This window comes from Mesitornis unicolor, unplaced genomic scaffold (assembly GCF_000695765.1).
Source record: "Mesitornis unicolor isolate BGI_N332 unplaced genomic scaffold, ASM69576v1 scaffold19373, whole genome shotgun sequence".
Taxonomy (NCBI): Eukaryota; Metazoa; Chordata; class Aves; order Mesitornithiformes; family Mesitornithidae; genus Mesitornis; species Mesitornis unicolor.
In genome coordinates this window covers 42288-60080 of record NW_010176929.1, presented here as the reverse complement: position 1 = coordinate 60080, position 17793 = coordinate 42288, and the positions used below count along the sequence as shown (strand labels likewise).

Sequence of the window (17793 nt, the reverse complement as noted above, 5' to 3'; positions counted from 1 at the left end):
GGGGGGGGGGGGGGGGAAACGTGATATAACACAACTTGCTAGCAATGAGCCTGTGGGTGAAGCGCCGACATGTGTGGGACGGTGCGCTAGTGAGACTCTTTGGACTACCATCCCAGTGGAGGTAAGGGGATTGAGGTCCATGTAGCAACCAAGGTGCAAGGGTTACTGATGTGTTAGTAACCATGGAAGTCCCTGAAAATGGCCTGGCAGAAATTAGGACTTCTCCCTGTGAAAAAGTGGTAGGGCCTTTAGCCCGACTGAAGTGTGTCTACACCAATGCACGCAGCATGGGCAATAAGCAGGAGGAACTGGAAGCCATTGTGCATCGGAATAACTACGATGTAGTAGCTATCACGGAAACATGGTGGAATGAATCACACAACTGGAGTGCTGCCATAGATGGGCATAAGCTTTTCAGAAGGGACAGGCAAGGAAGGAAAGGTGGTGGGGTGGCCATGTTTGTTAGGGAATGCTATGACTGCCCAGAGAGTAGCAATAGTGACAATAGGGTTGAGTGCCTATGGGTGAGAATCAAGGGGAAGGCCAACAAGCCAGATATCATGGTGGGAGTTTGCTATAGACCACCAAACCAGGATGAAGAGATAGACAAAATATTCCATAGCCAGCTGGGAGAAGCCTCGCGATCGCTTCTGCCTGTACTTGCAGGGGACTTCAACTTCCAGGATGTCTGCTGGAAATATAACACACCAGAGAGGGAACAGTCCTGGAGGTTCCTGGAGTGTGTGGAAGATAACTTCCTGATGCAGCTGCTGAAGGAACTGACAAGGGAAGGTGCCCTGCTGGACCTGGTGTTTGCTAATAGAGAAAGTCATGTAGGGGATGTGATGGTAGGAGGCTGTCTTGGGCAACTGGTTAGACATAAATCAAACTAAGCTAATAATAGGATTAAAAAGGGGAATAAATGAAATGGTCCAAGAAATGGGAACACTCCTGAGAGCTCTTGTATTCTGATAAATCAACTGCCTGTCACTGCCATGAGAGCATCCTGAACCATTCCCCTAGCATTTCTGCACCTACGATACTGCTTGTTTCCAACCTTCTATTTTTATGAATTATTTTTTACACACAGAAGACAGGTATTAGAGCAAGAAAATATTTTTTAAAATACATGTATATTTTATAAGTCACACCAACTACACTAAAATTCTTACTTCCCCAAAACAAAATTCTGCAATACAGTGCAACATATAAATCTCAAAATTTTTACTAGCGATAGGTTTTATGAATATGGTTACATGAACACGTAAATGACATCTGAAATCCCTACAACTCACTATACAATGTTCAGTATCTAAGCATTAGGTATCTTCCTTACAGTAAGGAACCACTGGGCAGTCATTTAACTGCTTCACAGACAACGTAATTATATTTTATTTCTTTTAGTGCAGAACAGAGATCCACAGAACAGATGCCTTGCTCATATTCATATACTGGGGTAAGACAGTGAAAAATACTTACAATTTGGTTTCATAATCCTTCCAGGCTTTGTCAAAAGGCTTCTTGAGGTCCTTAGGAAACAGAAAATATGCTTAGAACATTTTTAAACTTCCTTTTTTTAGTTAAGATACCAAGTCACAAATAACAACAAAAAATACTATTTTAAGACTTTTCAAATAGGAGTTAGAAAAGACGCCATGTTTTAATCTTGTTAATCATTACTTTCCTGTGCACCTTAAGACAGGAATTTATAATGCAACTCTAAAGAAGCATCATAGTCTCACCAATTTTTAGTTTTTTTTTTCTTTGGAATACATACATAAATATCAGTGAATGCCAGTATAAGAAATAATCTCATAGCTAAATGCAAAACAGCCACAAGACAGCTGAACCTGAAAACACTTCCCGAAATAAAAAGTTAGTTTTCAAGACTTACCCCTTTAACACCTTTTAAGTCTCCTTTTAAGAGAGAATCCAAAGTGAAAATAACATTGTGGCTTAAACCCTGGAGCTGAAAAATAAAATAATAAAAATATCAAACATGAAACTGTTATCACTCAAAAAGATTTATTATGAGGTTATCAAACTACTGCCAACAAGTCTTTGAACTCCATTAATGAAGTTGCAGTCACCTCAAAATTTTGAAATTAATAGCAAATTCAAGTCTGGGAAGAATTAATAAACATTCACTTTCATCAGAGACATAAGTATTATAATTAACCTTTAGTTATATAGGGCAATTTAAAACCAGAATTTTAAAAACAGCATATAAGCAATGTTCTGACAGCATCTCAAGGCAATCTGCAGTCTCTCAAAGCAAACATTTGAATACTGCTTAATCACACAGGAAGCAAATGAGGTTTTGGAACTAATGTTTCTTGTAGCCTCCTGAGGAAGCAGCAAGGCCCTGCAGTGGTACAGGCAGGTAACACGCGAGGCCCGTGCTAATTCAACCATGAGCAAAAGGAGCCAAGAGTCACCAGCTCCTTGGTTCTTCCCAACTATTTGGGAACACTGTTCCTCTCCTCATCCAGCATGGAAAGCTGACATCTGCTTAAACCCTCAAGAGTTTAAATTTCACCCTGTTATGTCCATGCCTGGGTGATTACAGATGTGTGGAAATGTTTTGTTTGCGTTTGGCAACCAACCCTACCGCTGTGGTCCTATCTGAACACCTGGTGCGTACAGATCACGAGGAGTCGTGATCACAGCAAAGAGATGTGTATCAATATTATCTGAAAAGTCTGTTGCCTCTCCCACTCCCTTCATTTCTCCTCCAAAATACTCAGTTCCTTGTTAAGAAAGGACAGGGAGAAAGACGAGAAGGCTGCAAGACAGCACATCTTCTGCTTGTAAACCAAAGGAACAGCGAAGTGTTACGTTAGTGGTTTTAATCTGCCATGGCCCAGTTCCCCTCTCCTATAAGGTCTTCTGAGCATATTTTTGTCCAGAAAATTAATTTTTAAGAGATTTTTGTGAAATAGATGATCGATACACATGAGAGAATCAAAATGAACACTCAAACTGGTCCATGAGGTATAACATTTCATGCATGAAAAAGTAAATATTCCATTCTTCAGAAGTGACATTACACAATTCTAAATACATGCACATAAAAAAAATAGTAAAAGAAACCCCATTCTTATATCATGGTTTATTTTTTTTCATAGGAGTAAAATAAAGTCAGGATGAAACAATGCATGATCTGTGTGCATTCACTGCTGTTTTAAGAGCCAGGGCCTCTGATCAATTTACAGGCAACTTCTTGTACCATGTCACTATTTACAAGACTGACCTTCACCATATATAAAAAAGCATAGTGTATTTGTTCTCCAAATATCTTAAGCAGGAAGATGTTAGTTGGGAGAAGAGGAGACTGAGGAGAGATCTTATCACTCTCTACAACTACCAGAAAGGAGGGCGTAGTGAGGTGGGTGTTGGTCTCTTCTTCCATGTAACCAGTGACAGGACAAGAGGAAATGACCTCAAATTCCACCAAAGGAGGTTTAGTTCAGATATTAGGAAAAAATTATGTACTGAAAGATTGGCCAAGCATTGGAACAGGTTGCCCAGGGGGGTGGTAGAGTCACCATCACTGGAGGCATTTAAGAAGTGGGGGGATGTGGCACTTGAGGACACGGTTTAGTGGCCATGGTGGTGTTGGGTTGATGGTTGGACTTGAAGATCTTAGAGGTCTCTTCCAGCCTTAATGATTCTGTGATTCTGTAAGGTCCCCTTGAGATCCCTGCCAAATCCAACCACCAGAGCTGGAGCATAGTTCAGATGCCTGTTGCTCTAACGAAGAGGCAGAGCAGGCCTCCAAAGCACAGCTCCCAGACTGGATGTGCATTATCCTCCAGAAAGCACAGGGGTCCCAGCATGGCAGATGGGAAAGGGGACCTTTGAACACAGGTTATTATACAGCTCCTTAATTATCACCGGAGAGCTTGTCAGCCACCCCTTAAGCTTTGTTCTTTTTAAACAGCTTGCAGCTTTCATAAATGAAAGTTATTCTTAGTAGGAGTTAGATTCAAATTCAGCAAACATATGAAACACACTTGTATCTTCATGTTCAAGATACTTGACAACTGTTTCATGTGTCGATATTTTGTATTTTTTTAATTGACAAAAATCTTATGTTTAAAATGTATTTATTCAAGGCAAGATGAAGGCGAGCTACTAGAACACCTCAAGCTGCAGCCTCAAACAATAACGAACACAGAGCAGAGGTTTTTCACGGCTTAAAAGATCAAGATCTGAAAAGAGATTTTCTCCTTCACTTCAACAACATAACAAGTGCAATAATTTGCAAGTTTTGTATTAAACAAAAAAGGAACCTAATAACTTCCAGTGATACTTTATCAAAACACAGATTAAAGAAAAGATATTATTGTCTTCATTCTCAACCACTTTAATCAGTTTGCACTTAACAACCTTAACTGAAGTTCATATATCAAATGTGAATGTTGAGAAAGAATATTTAAAAAAATGAATCCCAGTCTAGTTCTTAAAAACAGAGAAAACACACATTTCTGCAGTATGAGTGGACATGGGAGACTTAAAGTAGCTATCAGGGCAGGGATGAACAACAGTACATGACTGTGGCCTTTTTCAGTTTTCTAAGCGTGGTTTTCCAAGTCTTTAAGGATAACTAATTCAAGCCATTAATACTTGGCCTGACATTACTGAACAGTAGCTAGCTAGTATGTCAGCTAGGAAAAATAAACCCAAAAAACCCCTAAATAGCAGTGTATGACTCCAGTATGGTAAGACTTCTGGCATTATTTGTTACATACTTGAAGACTTGATAAAACGGTAGTCCAAATGAATTGGATAACAAAGCAAAACAGTCTCATATCTACAGCAAAATAAAGGAAAAAACCTAACAGATGGAAATAAATATGATAATTTTGGGAGGAGGTATGTGAACAGAAGATAACTTGCCCACAAAGATTAGCTGAGGATATTTAATTAACAGGCTTTAAACATTTGGAAAAAGCCAAGCACCATGCAAAATTTGAGAACAAGAAGTAATCTGCAAGTGCTCCAAATGTTCCAAAACCTCACTGAGATCAATTTAAAGATATTTACACACTTAGTTTCTCATACACAGATCTTCATAAAGCTTGTAAATGCAGTATTATAATGAATTACTGCATGAAGAATAAAACCTGGAACAGGAAAGGAGGCAGATGTAGTAAAAACAGGGAAAATGACGCTGGTGGGACACTCAGATTGCCGAAAATGTAGGCCAATGTTGACAATGGCCAATCACAATGTAATTCCTTTACAGAACATCACGGAAGTGGTCAGTGTGTGTCAACCTTAAAAAAATACCCTCCGAATTGTAACACAATATTTATATGTTTTCACTTTCGGATGTTATATTTAGTGATAGCATCAACAGCTTATAGTAAAAATTGCATAGCGACTTATTTGTTTTTGCTAAAGTGATTAATGAATATGCTTTTATTCTTGACCTTGAGTGCAGAAACACTGCACTATCATTTCAAAACACTGGTTTCCAAGAGCTGTATATGCAGTACAAGTTGCTGGCTTTACTTCATAGTACGCGATCATAGCAATTAAGTGAAGTGATCACCCTGTAACTCCTTCACACAGGAGAAAATTATTCTGTACCCTCCTTCTCATGAAATATGCATAATATCACAAGTCATAAGAAAATATTTAATGAATCATAATTAAAGTTCGAGAGATTTAGTAAAAATGGATCCAAATTTTTGAAGGGTTTTTTTATGCCTGCTGTGTAGCTCTCTTCCTTATTAGTCTTCCTGTCTTTAAAGAACGACAACCATTCACTATTTTATTGTACATTTTATTTAATAAAGCAGCAACAACCTGTCCTATATAAAAAAAGAAAGCCTATTAGCTTGCCATTCATCTTAATACCTACTGCTATTTTTTTCCGATTAATTTTATTAACATAAGCCTCAGCACCTACTGTGGGGCTTTGTCAGTGACATTACACCATCCTCCTCTCAACTGCATTTTCCCTGGACCTCAACTTCTGTTTCCATATTATAAATATCTTTTTCTCTCAGTGTAATTGTACTGATCAGAATGATGCTTAAGAGTGACAGTGGGTCAACGAAGCAGAATTATCTGTCTTGGAGAGAAGAAAGGTGAAAAATAAGTGGTTTTAAAAGACTGAGACGTTTGTAAAATAAGCTTCTTGCCTATTTGAGACCGCTGAATGAAGTAAATTAGGGAATAGCCTATTTTAAATCTTGTCAACAAGAATTTAGAGAGATAATGCTTCATAGTTGCCATGGTTTAACCCAGCAAACAGCTAAACACCACGCAGCTCGCTCACTCAACTCCCCCTCCTCCTCAGTGGGATGGGGGAAAGAATTGGGAGACTGAAAGTAAAGAACCCATCAGTTGAGATAAAGACTATTTAATAAATAAAAAGAAACCAAACTGAAATAATAATAATACCAATGAACTGCAACAAGAATAGGAACGATGATAATAAAGCAATCAAATTTATACTCAGCTCACAAACAGCAGCCACTGGCTGTACAACAAAAACGCAACAAGGCAGGGGTGAGCCTCAGGAACCAAGATGGGCCACCATGGGGAAGGGACAGGGGAAGGGGTTGTCCCTTGCAAACTCCCCAGTTTATAGTGGTGGTGATGTTTATGGGATAGAATACATCCTTATTGGCCAGCTTGGGTCACACCAGGGTCATCTGTCCTGGGTCACCTGTCCCAGAGAATCCTAGGATTTTGCCTTTGCCCCATATCCTTTTGTGCAGAGAGAAGAAAACAGACAAACAAAACTATAACCACAGGTGCAGGTGAAAGACTCAAAAACAAAACCTTCAAAAACTTAAATACTGATGTGTTTTCATTATCAGTCCCAGCACAAGGTACTAGCTAATATAAGGGAGGGGAAAAAAACCTCTGTCCCAGCAAAACCAAGACAATAGTCCAGCTGAAATACTATGGCTTCTTCAGTTAAAAGAGCTTTTTCCTCTCAATTGGCACTACTTTAAATACATAAATAATCCCCCACTTTCTGTCGGCCAGTTGAAGAAAGTTCAAAATTTCTGTGGAAGCCCTGCAGGGAACAATGAGGTCCAGAGAGCTTCCTCTGACACTCGAGTTCTAGGCTCAAACTGTCCTCAAATTGCACTTCAACACACATTTTAATATACTTATTTTTAATTGTGTGCTAAATTAATATTAAAGGAGGCCAAAATAAGCCAGAATGACAGAAGTCACAGAATCACAGAATATTAGGAGTTGGAAGGGACCTCGAAAGATCATCCAGTCCAACCCCCTGCCAGAGCAGGATCACCTAGACCAGGTCACACAGGAACGCATCCAGGCGGGTTTTTCCACAACCTCTCTGGGCAGCCTGGTCCCGTGCTCCGTAACCCTTACAGTAAAAAAGTTTTTCCTCATGTTTAGATTGAACCTCCTATGCTCCAGCTTGCTCCCATTGCCCCTTGTCCTGTCATTGGACATCAGAGAGAAGAGCCTGGCTCCTTCCTCCTGACACTCGCCCTTTACAAATTTATAAACGTGAATGAGGTCACCCCTCAGTCTCCTCTTCTCCAAGCTAAAGATTTTGCAGAGGAAAGCAAACAGGGAAATTCTTACATTTCTTGTAAGACATAGGAATCAAGAAACAGTAATGAAAATATCAATTTCAAAAGAACCAGAATTGACATTTCAGAGAGCAGCTCATTTTAGCGCTCTGGAGAAATCCACTACATTCAGTGCCAAGCACAGGGTATTTTCAGGACATCTTTAGACAAATTTATGGAATTAATACCTACAAGGACTACAAAGCAAGAGATATTGTCTCCAGCTTCAGCATCTGTGCTGAGACTGTTTTCATGACCACAGTACAGAAGTTATCCCTATGCATTTGCTCTCTTCCTATGCTCTTCCCTTAGGACTCACCCTTGGGCAGCTGTCAGAGCCAGGGTACGGCCCCATGGACCTTTGAGAGCTAAAGCAGTTGTGCTTGTGAGGGACTCTAGGAAAGAAAGCCTGTAATATTGCTTACGCTTTACACACCAAAAAGCTTGGAGATAAGTCCAGCTAGGGGAAAAATGTAAAACTGAAGCTACTTTCAATGCACTTTGCTATTCACTTGCTGAATATTAACAGCTATCAAACCCACAAAACATTTTCACAAGAAACGTGGCTTCATTACTTTCAGTATTCAAAGATATTTGCTATGACTACAGTTACCCAGCTTTTGGAAGTAAAAGGCCTAGGACAAACTTTAGGTGAGAGAAACCTTTAAACCACCTTCATAAGTCCAATATTTAAACAACAGATCCTTTGTATCCCACGGGGAGAATGTACTATTAGCAACATCTAAGCACGCTTTCCAAATCATTATTTTTCTTTCAAAAACTGAAAAGTTCTCCTTTTGAGGTAAGGCAAAGAAGCCATAAGTAATGGTTTTGGATTTTTAACAAGGAAAGATTTCAAGTCAGGGAATGATTTAAAATTAAGGTCTGTACAAAGAGATACATAAACACCGTCAATCACTTGAGGATGATGCCTCAAGTGATGTCTCAACATTTGTATTTTCCTTCTTAACTGCCAATTAACAGTCAAACACAGTGAGTGTGTGATAACACCCTGAAACACCCTGCTGAAATGATTGTGTTGGTTTTAAAAAAAAAACAACGAACAAAACCAAAAACAAAACAAAACAAAAAAAACCCCTTGAAAGCATCTCTAAAATTATCATCAGTCATCAGGACCATGAAATTGTTGTACTTTATTTTGGGAAAAACGGAAAAACAAAGCAAGTTTGAAACTCCTCACCAGGTTCTTCAGCAGCGTTGATAACTCTTTAGTAAGTGTGGAAAATTTTACAAAAGCTGTGCCAAGATCTGGATTATCCCGACTTAAAAAATTACTTCCAAATTTATCTAGTACTTGTGCATAGTTTTCTTCGTTTTGAACATGATCTGCAAAGAAAAATTAGAGGTCAGAAAGTTTCTTTCTTGTAGACAGTCAATTACTATTTTAAGCTCATGCGCTGCAATGCAGTGATCAACCAACTGACAAACAGCGCTTCTGAAAAAGTCACTGGTTAACGCCCCCACTGAAAATTACAATAATTTTAATGTTAAAAAGAACTATTTAGCAAAAGACATATACATGCTTCTTTTAAATCAGTGACTTGAATTTGTAATACATCAATGTGAATAAGCTCTGTAGTTATGCATCAAGTAGGAAGATCAATAACAGGTCAACTGAACAATACATGTACTCATTTTGTAAGCAACACAGGAATTTATCATTGTCTAATGCAAACTTTTTAATTGTAAGGTAGCACACTTTTGCAGAGCAAATAAAGTCAACAGTATCAGATATAAAACTGAGGAGACCAAGTCTGAATCTGACTGCAAGTTTAAAAGAAGAAACATAACTTACAGTCAAAAATTCACTTTTCATCTGCTTTGCAAAACTGAGTTACCCACAGAGTGGAAGGCACATTGATATACAGCCAAAGACTTGCTTTAATCTATTTAACAGCAAATTTGATATGCAGAGAGGTCAGGACCAGTGAAGAAGCCAGTGAAGGCGAGCAAAATTCTGAACTACAGACCATTTTGCCTGAATGTTTTTCCTGCTTCTATTACTTTCCTTTCTGGCATCTGTTTGCAAATTTTTTGTTACTTCCATTTTAGCATCTTTAAAAACAAAAAAATAAAAATCGCCACTGCAGCCCTTTGTTACACACTTTATCATCTCCATCTCTCTTAGCGGAATATTGTCGGTATTAATTAAATCAACATTTCACTTTAATGAGCTTCCTAGCCTTACTAGGTTTTGGTTTTTTTCCCTGTAAGCCACAAACACAAAACCACAGAGCTATTCCAACTAGAACAAGTTCTATGCAATGAAAACAGGGAAAAAGGTGAGAATTGTTGCCAATAGCTGCCATGTTTTTCCCTAAAAGCTTTCTACTCCTCAAGTTGTCACATTGCCTGAGAGCATTTGAATTAAAAAAATGAAAAGGGGGAGAAAACTGAAAAAAAAAACAAAAAACAACAAACCAAAACCAACCAAACAACCCCCCTCCCACAACCCCCAAAATCCCACAAAACAGAAGTTTCAAACAAGGCTTGTGGATAATGTTGCACAATGCATGAATCTACTTTGACATTAACTAAGAGCTGATGAAGAGTTAAACTATAACACTTCTAAGCTATTATAGGTGCTCAAAACAACAGTGCACTAAAGCACAAATAAAGTGAAAGCTGGTTAGGAGACAAAAAAATAAATCACAATGCTTATTTACCAAAAACAAACCCCAAACCTCATGTATCAGACAAGTTGCATTCTAAAATCAGGCACCAACACTGGGGTTTCCAAAGGGCCAAATATTTAATCATATATTAATACGGGTTGTAACTCAAACAGCACGTTTTTAATAAATCTGTTCCAAAAGCATACGGTTTTAATCGAATGGCTTAGCATTTTAATGCTGAGGAAACCACTATATAATAATAAAATATGCTTTCTGTTTTGATGTAAAAGCTGTTGCATAAATATACACAGAAGACTTTATCTAAGAAGGAGCTTTGGCTTATGCAGTTCTGAGCTGATAAAGCTTCACCGTACCCTGCTGTGTAGAGGGCAAAGGAAAGAGAAGGGAACAAAGTCAGAAAGAAATCTGCTGGATTATGGAAACCCTGTCAGGGCCTGTGGAGCACTTCTAACCACACCGCATTTCCTAACATTTTAAGCTCTGCGTTGCTTCATAGAGCATTTTCAAAAACAATTTTGTGAAGAGACTGCAGAAGAGCTGAAGGAGCCCGTTTCCTTTAGCTGGGGGAAGACAAAAGAAATTCCTGGTCAGAAAGAAGAAGCGGATCACTGTCCTAGAACAATACCTAGGAAATTCTCAAGAATTCTAGGTCACAAATTGCCTAAATCCAGAAGTGAGGTAGCATCCAGAAAACATGCCACTAGAATTAAAGCCTTAAATTCCCACTGTCTAAACCAGTTTCGTTCAGATATATCACCCTGTAAACACTGAAGAACAACAAGAAAAAGTTAAATACTTTACAGAAGAAAAATGGACAAATAACTATTTCCTGTCACTGATTATACTTAAATTGTACCCAAAGTAACCTGAAGAATGTCTAAATTACTGTCAAGTACTTTTGCATATCTAGTTTAAGCAAAAAAAAAATAATAAAAAAATCACAACTCCAAATCCTGATCAACCTGAAACTATTTTGATGTTGCACTTATAAAACAGCTTTGTTCCACGGCTAGCCAGAGGAAAAATAACCAGGGTCAGAGCCAAGTGCATTTATGAATGGAAAAACATACATACAAAAAAAGACTCACAAAGACTTTTAAAAAGCAAGAAAGTTGACAAGGTTAAAAATGGTGGCAAAAGAATTTATTTGAAATAAGAAAGCATCCTCTCCCATTTCATCCTTCACAAAGCTGAAATCTAATGAAACTAGAATAGAAAAGAAAAATTATTTGACAAGCACATTCTTATCTGGGCTTGCTAACAGTGGTGCCTTCTGGACTGAGATTGCTGCAGGGCAAAGTAACAACAGCCTCTTCCAGAGATTTGCAGAGCAAGGAGCACCTCAGCACTCTGCAAGGTTCTCCAGATCATCACGGGGTGAGAGCACTGACAGATAAACCAGCTCAGAAGGGGAAATGGCTTCTTTTTGCATCTGTGTTCATCACTGACGAACTTGAAGAAGTTCTCATGGAATAATTTTCTTTTAGTTCTGCTTCAGAGGATTTATACTGAATCTAAATGTTGACTGCAGAACTCATAAAAGCTGACTAAATGAGCGATGGCAAGTCACTTAGACCCAGGTACAGAAGGATAAAACAGGGAAACCATATACTTCTAAAGCCAAGCCTCTTATTTATAACAGCCTCAATACTACAGGAAGAATGAGAAGCAAATAAAATAGCCATTTTTAATAACAGCTCCGGAGTGAACTGAGAATTCGAGAGCGCACCAGCAGAGCAGTAATGTTGATATATTCCCAAGGCAAATTTGTAGAAACTACAGTGCAGAACAGAATTGGTGGACATGTGGATAAATACAAAGTGCTGAACTAGAAACACAGCTTTTATAAAACATTTTTACTTCACAAAACTGCCCCTCACGTCTGGGGATCAACAAGCATGTGGGGAGAGGACATCCACATTAAGTTATAAAGTTTGGAGTTCTGAAAAGCTCGCTCTCTCTCCAAAACACTAAAAGAAATGAAGCAAACAAAGGATAACAGGGATGAAATTCACAGAGAGGGAAAACAGGTCAAAAAAATCAGAGGCGAAGAAGGAAGGAATAAAAAGTTCATTTTCTCAACAGAGGGAGGTCACCAGTGAAGTCCTGTCTGGAACACTGATAAGGCCCATATTTAACAATGTAGAAATCAGATAGGAAATAAGATCACAGAATCACAGAATCGCTCGGTTGGAAAAGACCTCTGAGATCATCATGTCCAACCGTTCCTGTCTACCCCCTAACCCATATCCCTAAGTACCTCGTCTACCCGCTCTTTAAATACATCCAGGGATGGTGACTCCACCACCTCCCTTGGCAGCCTGTTCCAGCCAATTTATCATACTGATAAATTCTGTTCTTCTTTTCTACATAATGCTATAAATTATTTAAGGCAATACAAACAAAAGCTGACTCCAAAAGTGAGATTAATTTGTCCAGAGACTTCTACAACAAAGATATCCAGGGGGTACTGGTGGATGAGAAGCTGGACATGAACCACCAATGTGCATCTGCAGCCCAGAAGGCCAACTACATCCTGGGCTGCATTACAAGAAGTGTGGCCAGCAGATCGAGGGAGGTGATTCTGCCCTTCTGCTCTGCTCTGCTGAGACCTCACCTGCAGTACTGCATCCAGCTTTGGAGTCCCCAACACAAAAAGGACATCAAAGTGCTGGAGCAGGTCCAGAGGAGGCCACAAAGATGATCAGAGGGCTGGAGCACCTCTCCTACAAAGACAGGTTAAGAGAGTTGGGGTTGTTCAGCCTGGAGAAGAGAAGGCTCTAGGGGGACCTTATAGCAACCTTTCAGTGCCTGAAAGGTGCCTATAAGAAGTCTGGGGAAGAGCTGTTCACTAGGTCATGTAGCAATAGGACGAGGGGTAATGGTTTTAAACTAGAAAAGCGTAGATTTAGGTTGGATATTAGGAAAAAGTACTCCAATATGAGGGTGGTAGATCACTGGCACAGCTTGCCCAGAGAGGTGGTAGAGGCCCCATTCCTGGAGATATTCAAGGTCAGGCTTGAATCAGCAAACTGATCTGGTAACATTGTCCCTTCTTACTGCAGGGGTTGGACTGGATGAGCTTTAAAGGTCCCTTCCAACCCAATACATTCTATGATTCTGTGATTCTATATTGCCCTTCCATTCAGCATAGGAAAAGTTACATTTCAGCTCATCCTAATGTAAATGCAGAGGAAGGCAGATGTATCTCACCCTTGCAGTCTCTACATACATACATTTATCATGTATAGAGTCTGTGGCAACAGGATCACATCTGGGTACCTCCCCAGTGAGATGAGGAAGCCCATGTGGAATGGCCAATGCATGAAAGTGTATATTAGGCAGCATGACACACAAGGGAAAACACTTCAAACTAAGAAACTATGTAACTAGACATTATAAAGAAGGGTTCTGAAGTTATTTTGCCTCAACATTCAATACCAAGCAAAATGAAGCTGAACATCAGGATGTATTAAGAAAGAAACAGAGCATGCAATAGAGCAACATAAAAACATTGCCAGTGTGCTTAAACCCTTAATATTGTGCATGGTTCCTGTCACTGTTCCCCAAAATTCATTCCTCTTCCCTGTTTTAAAAAACAAAATCTATGTTGCCATCTTGGTGAAAGAGAGTAAGAATGATTAGACTTATCTGACAACCTTTGTAAAACAAAACAAAACCACCACCAAAACCCCCTAGGGCTGCTGAGTTCAGAAGGGAAGTTGTGGGTGATTGTGGAAATAACTCAGTCCAGAAACCTATTTCAACAGGTAGAACGGGCAACACTGGATCAAGCTTGGATTCCTCCATCAAAAAGTCCTCCAACGCTGCTCTAGCAGACTTTGGGATTTCAAAGGCCCCTACAAATTCCCATGCCCCAGGACATGTAAAAACCCCTCAGTTTCACACCAAATGAGTCATTCTGGTGGGGTTGAGGCAATGCTTTGAGACAGAGACAGGGCCAGTCTGCTCCTCAGGGAGTTGAGGCCTGCATAGGACAGCTTCACAAGGGAGCAAGGGTACATTTAACTAGATTGATGCAAGACTACGAATGATAAAGGTTTATATTGATTTAAATGCCCTAGACAAAATGTAAAAGTCCATTTAGAAGTTTCAAGCATCACAGTATCAGTTCTGACTCAGGTAATTTAAGGCCTTCATGTCATTGTGAGCTGAGAAGGTATTAAAAAATAATAATTAAAAAATGAAAATAAAAAAATGAAAATAAATAAAAAGCAAAATAAAATAACTCCATCTTCACACCCTTTTTCTGCTTCCTCAAGCATCTGCTGTTGATGACTGCAGAAGATGACATGCACTGCTGGTCCAACTCAGTGCCTTTGGTCTTACATGGATTTTATATTTTTATTTCTCCACTGTGTAAGTTTTTGACTATATTTGGGAGTTATACCAGGGAACTAATGAAAAATTGCTGCTTAAAAAAAAAAACTACAAAAAACCTACTTGTGCAGTCTACTGCTGTTACAATTCAATCCAAATGTTATGGGAAAGCCAGTCAGAGCAGATTCTCCATTAAGTTCAAGCACCATTCATGTAAAATGGATTCCTATTAACAGATACAATCTATCATGCCAGAAATAAATAGCAAGACAGATAAGGAGGTGCTGGTGAGAAAGAGATATCAATTTGTATGTCTCACTGGATTTCATGAACAGTACTTTCCCAAACAGTATTTTCACACAGGAAAAGAGGGATGGGACCTTTCTGAAGGATTTCCACATTTCTGTGCTGGTAAGTTTTCATTTCCACAGCAGTAGATCTATAACTAAATATGACAAACAGGCAAGGGATGTACACAAAAAAGCAAAAAGTATTTGGGTGACATTTAAGCTCTTTTTGTAACAGAAGTCACTCGTGGCTCATAATTCAGCAACGAAGAGGAACAAACCAGCACATCAGAGGGGTAGGTTTTTCTGCAGAACTGTGTGTGTGAGACATTGCATTGTGTGAACGTGACTGTTCAAATATTACTTCAGGCAAAACACAAAACCAAAAAAACCCCAATCCAGATACAACCCAAAACATCCCAGCTATGACTTTCAGCCAAGTATGAATTTGATCACTGAAGAGAGAAAAATTTCTGTTTCCTTTCCCAAAGGAGATTAGGAAACAGGGGAGTTTTGAAAAATATATCCTAGCAAACAATTAAGACTGCAAACCACAGCTACAATTCTGAGTTCTCAAAATGTAGTTACAGGCTTTAAGAAATATGAAAACAGCCACCTAACTCTCCCTTGAACTGATAAACGACAATGCATTTTACAGTTGTTTTTAGTATGTTTTAGATGAAGTTAAACATTAAGAAAATCTACCTTTATCACTGAAGGATGATAAAAAAATAGGTGGCTTAGTAGTTCTCTTTGTAGAAGCAGGCAAAATGAGTTTGAGTTTCCACTCAGTCACTGAAGAGGGAGCTAGAGCACTGCATATAATCCTTTCTTAAGCCAAAAGAATTCATGCTAACTTGTACCTTTGAAACAAAGCTTGTTCAAAAAAGAATAAAAAGTGGAAAATCAGCTACTTAACTATCTCTGGTCCTTTTTAAGTGCAGAGACAGCCAATTAAAACCATTAACCAACCTTCCATCGCTTTTACTCAATGCAACTAGTTCATGAAACAGTATGGCTACCTGCAGGCACTGAAAACAGGATTACTTTCATTACAAGACAAGTGTTAGCTAAAATCTCTAGTATCATATGTTTCAAAACAGGCTGAACACTTCTGATGTGTTCGACAATATTCATCAGCTTTGAAATGTAGGAAGTAGTTACTTCAAATGGAAAAGCTGCTTGGAGCATCTGAATACTTTTAAAAGCATAAAACTAAATACACATATCAGATACTATTCTTACGTTGTCAGGCTTCACAGTCTACTGGGAACACATTCATCAACTGAAGTTACAGAAAATCTCATTAAAACGTGGAGCTAGCAGAGCAACAATATTAGCGACTGGCAGAAGAGAAAAGTTTAGAATCTACAGTACATTACAAAGCCCCCACACTTCTGTAAACACGAGGTAATGGGACAGCACACACAAGCACCACAAAAACTAAAATCACTCAGAAGCTGAAGGAAAGTATTTGCTAAACTAATTATTATTGCTAGGGAATAGGAACTGGGAATTTCTCAAATGCAGTATTTACAGTCAGATGGTTACTGGAAGGTGTACAGCTTTGCTACCCTATCTGCCTTTGGCATAATTTTTAGACCTTAAGAGAAACAGGGATAGAAGCCAGATACACTTTATAACATTTTTAAAACCTAATTTGTATAATCAGTTACTAATTTTGTAAACTTAAGCTGATTATCAATTCATATTCAAAGTTATTACTACAGCTCCAATAAAAGATCAGTGTCTTCAAATAAGCAAGATAATGATACATCTCCACTATTTTAGCTAAGAAGGGAAATACATCATTTTTTTGGTACAAGTTATGAAGGGAGAGCAAGTGTTGAAACCTGAAGATACTTCTTTATATTTATTTATTTTTAAAAGTTTTTAACAAGTTTCCATTCTTATTTCACTGAGCAGTGCACTCCATAAATTCAGTCTAGGACATTGTCTTGTCACAGCTCTAGTTGAAGGTAACTGCTTGAAACGCTATGACAAGAGGAACATTTACCCATCAGAATTCTCCTAGAGACATTTGAGGAGGAATATGAGGATGAAAGAGTTGGAGAACACATTAATCTGGTGTATAACCAGAAGCAGAGAAAGCAAGTTTTTAAATCCAAACACTCTTAAACAGATAAGCATCTCTTATGATACACATTTATTGCAAGACACTTCTCAAACTTGAAATCAAACACTTAGGTTCTCATGTAAAACTGAAAACAATGTCTTACCTTGCCCCGAATTATATATTGCTTTCACAGACTTTTTCACCTTCTGTAGAGCAGTTCTGTCTTGATCTAATGCCTACAATAACAACAAATGAACAAACTTTAAATATTTACTTCAGTGACCAACAGAATACACTGTAACATTTTAAAAGAAACCCACAAATTAAGCAGTTTCACAGGCTGGAAAAAATGCAGATACAACATTCAGCCTGCAGGAAGGTCTGAGGTCATTCAACCACTTCAAGATAAATTAAGGAACTGATCTAAAAATGCTCTGAAGGCACAGTAATGCTAAAAGAAAAACACTATTTTAGTTTTGCAAGGGACAAAGCATTTATTCAAATTATAATATGATTTGAAAAAAAAACAACCCAAGAAATAGTTACTATAAGCTTCTACTACAACTAAACTCCTTGTTTATCTCTATGGTTGTCACACAGTAGTAGTCTTCCACCTCTAGACACAGGTTATCATATCAACCTCTTTCCTCACACTCCACAACAGAGCTTGATAAATACAGAAAATGAAAAGTAGCAAACTGAAAGAAAAGGACTAAGATCTGATTCTCACAGAATCACGGAATCTTAGGATTTGGAAGGGACCTCGAAAGATCATCCAGTCCAACCCCCCTGCCAGAGCAGGATCACCTAGACCAGGTCACACAGGAACGCATCCAGGCAGGTTTTGAATGTCTCCA

At 38.6% G+C, this 17793-nt stretch overlaps 1 protein-coding gene across 1 annotated transcript in view; it reads right to left on the bottom strand.

Annotated features, from left to right (window-relative positions):
- The window catches only part of LOC104538633 (arf-GAP with SH3 domain, ANK repeat and PH domain-containing protein 1-like), a gene marked incomplete at its 3' end in the record, with an annotated part of 70786 nt that overhangs the window by 10814 nt on the left and 42179 nt on the right, over nucleotides 1-17793 (bottom strand). The window contains exons 2-5 of the mRNA XM_010181895.1: nucleotides 17100-17172; nucleotides 8776-8921; nucleotides 1895-1969; nucleotides 1480-1529 (exon numbers count right to left, since the gene is read on the bottom strand). Of these exons, the coding sequence (XP_010180197.1) occupies nucleotides 1480-1529; nucleotides 1895-1969; nucleotides 8776-8921; nucleotides 17100-17172 (344 nt within the window). The remainder of the gene's footprint in view (nucleotides 1-1479; nucleotides 1530-1894; nucleotides 1970-8775; nucleotides 8922-17099; nucleotides 17173-17793) is intronic.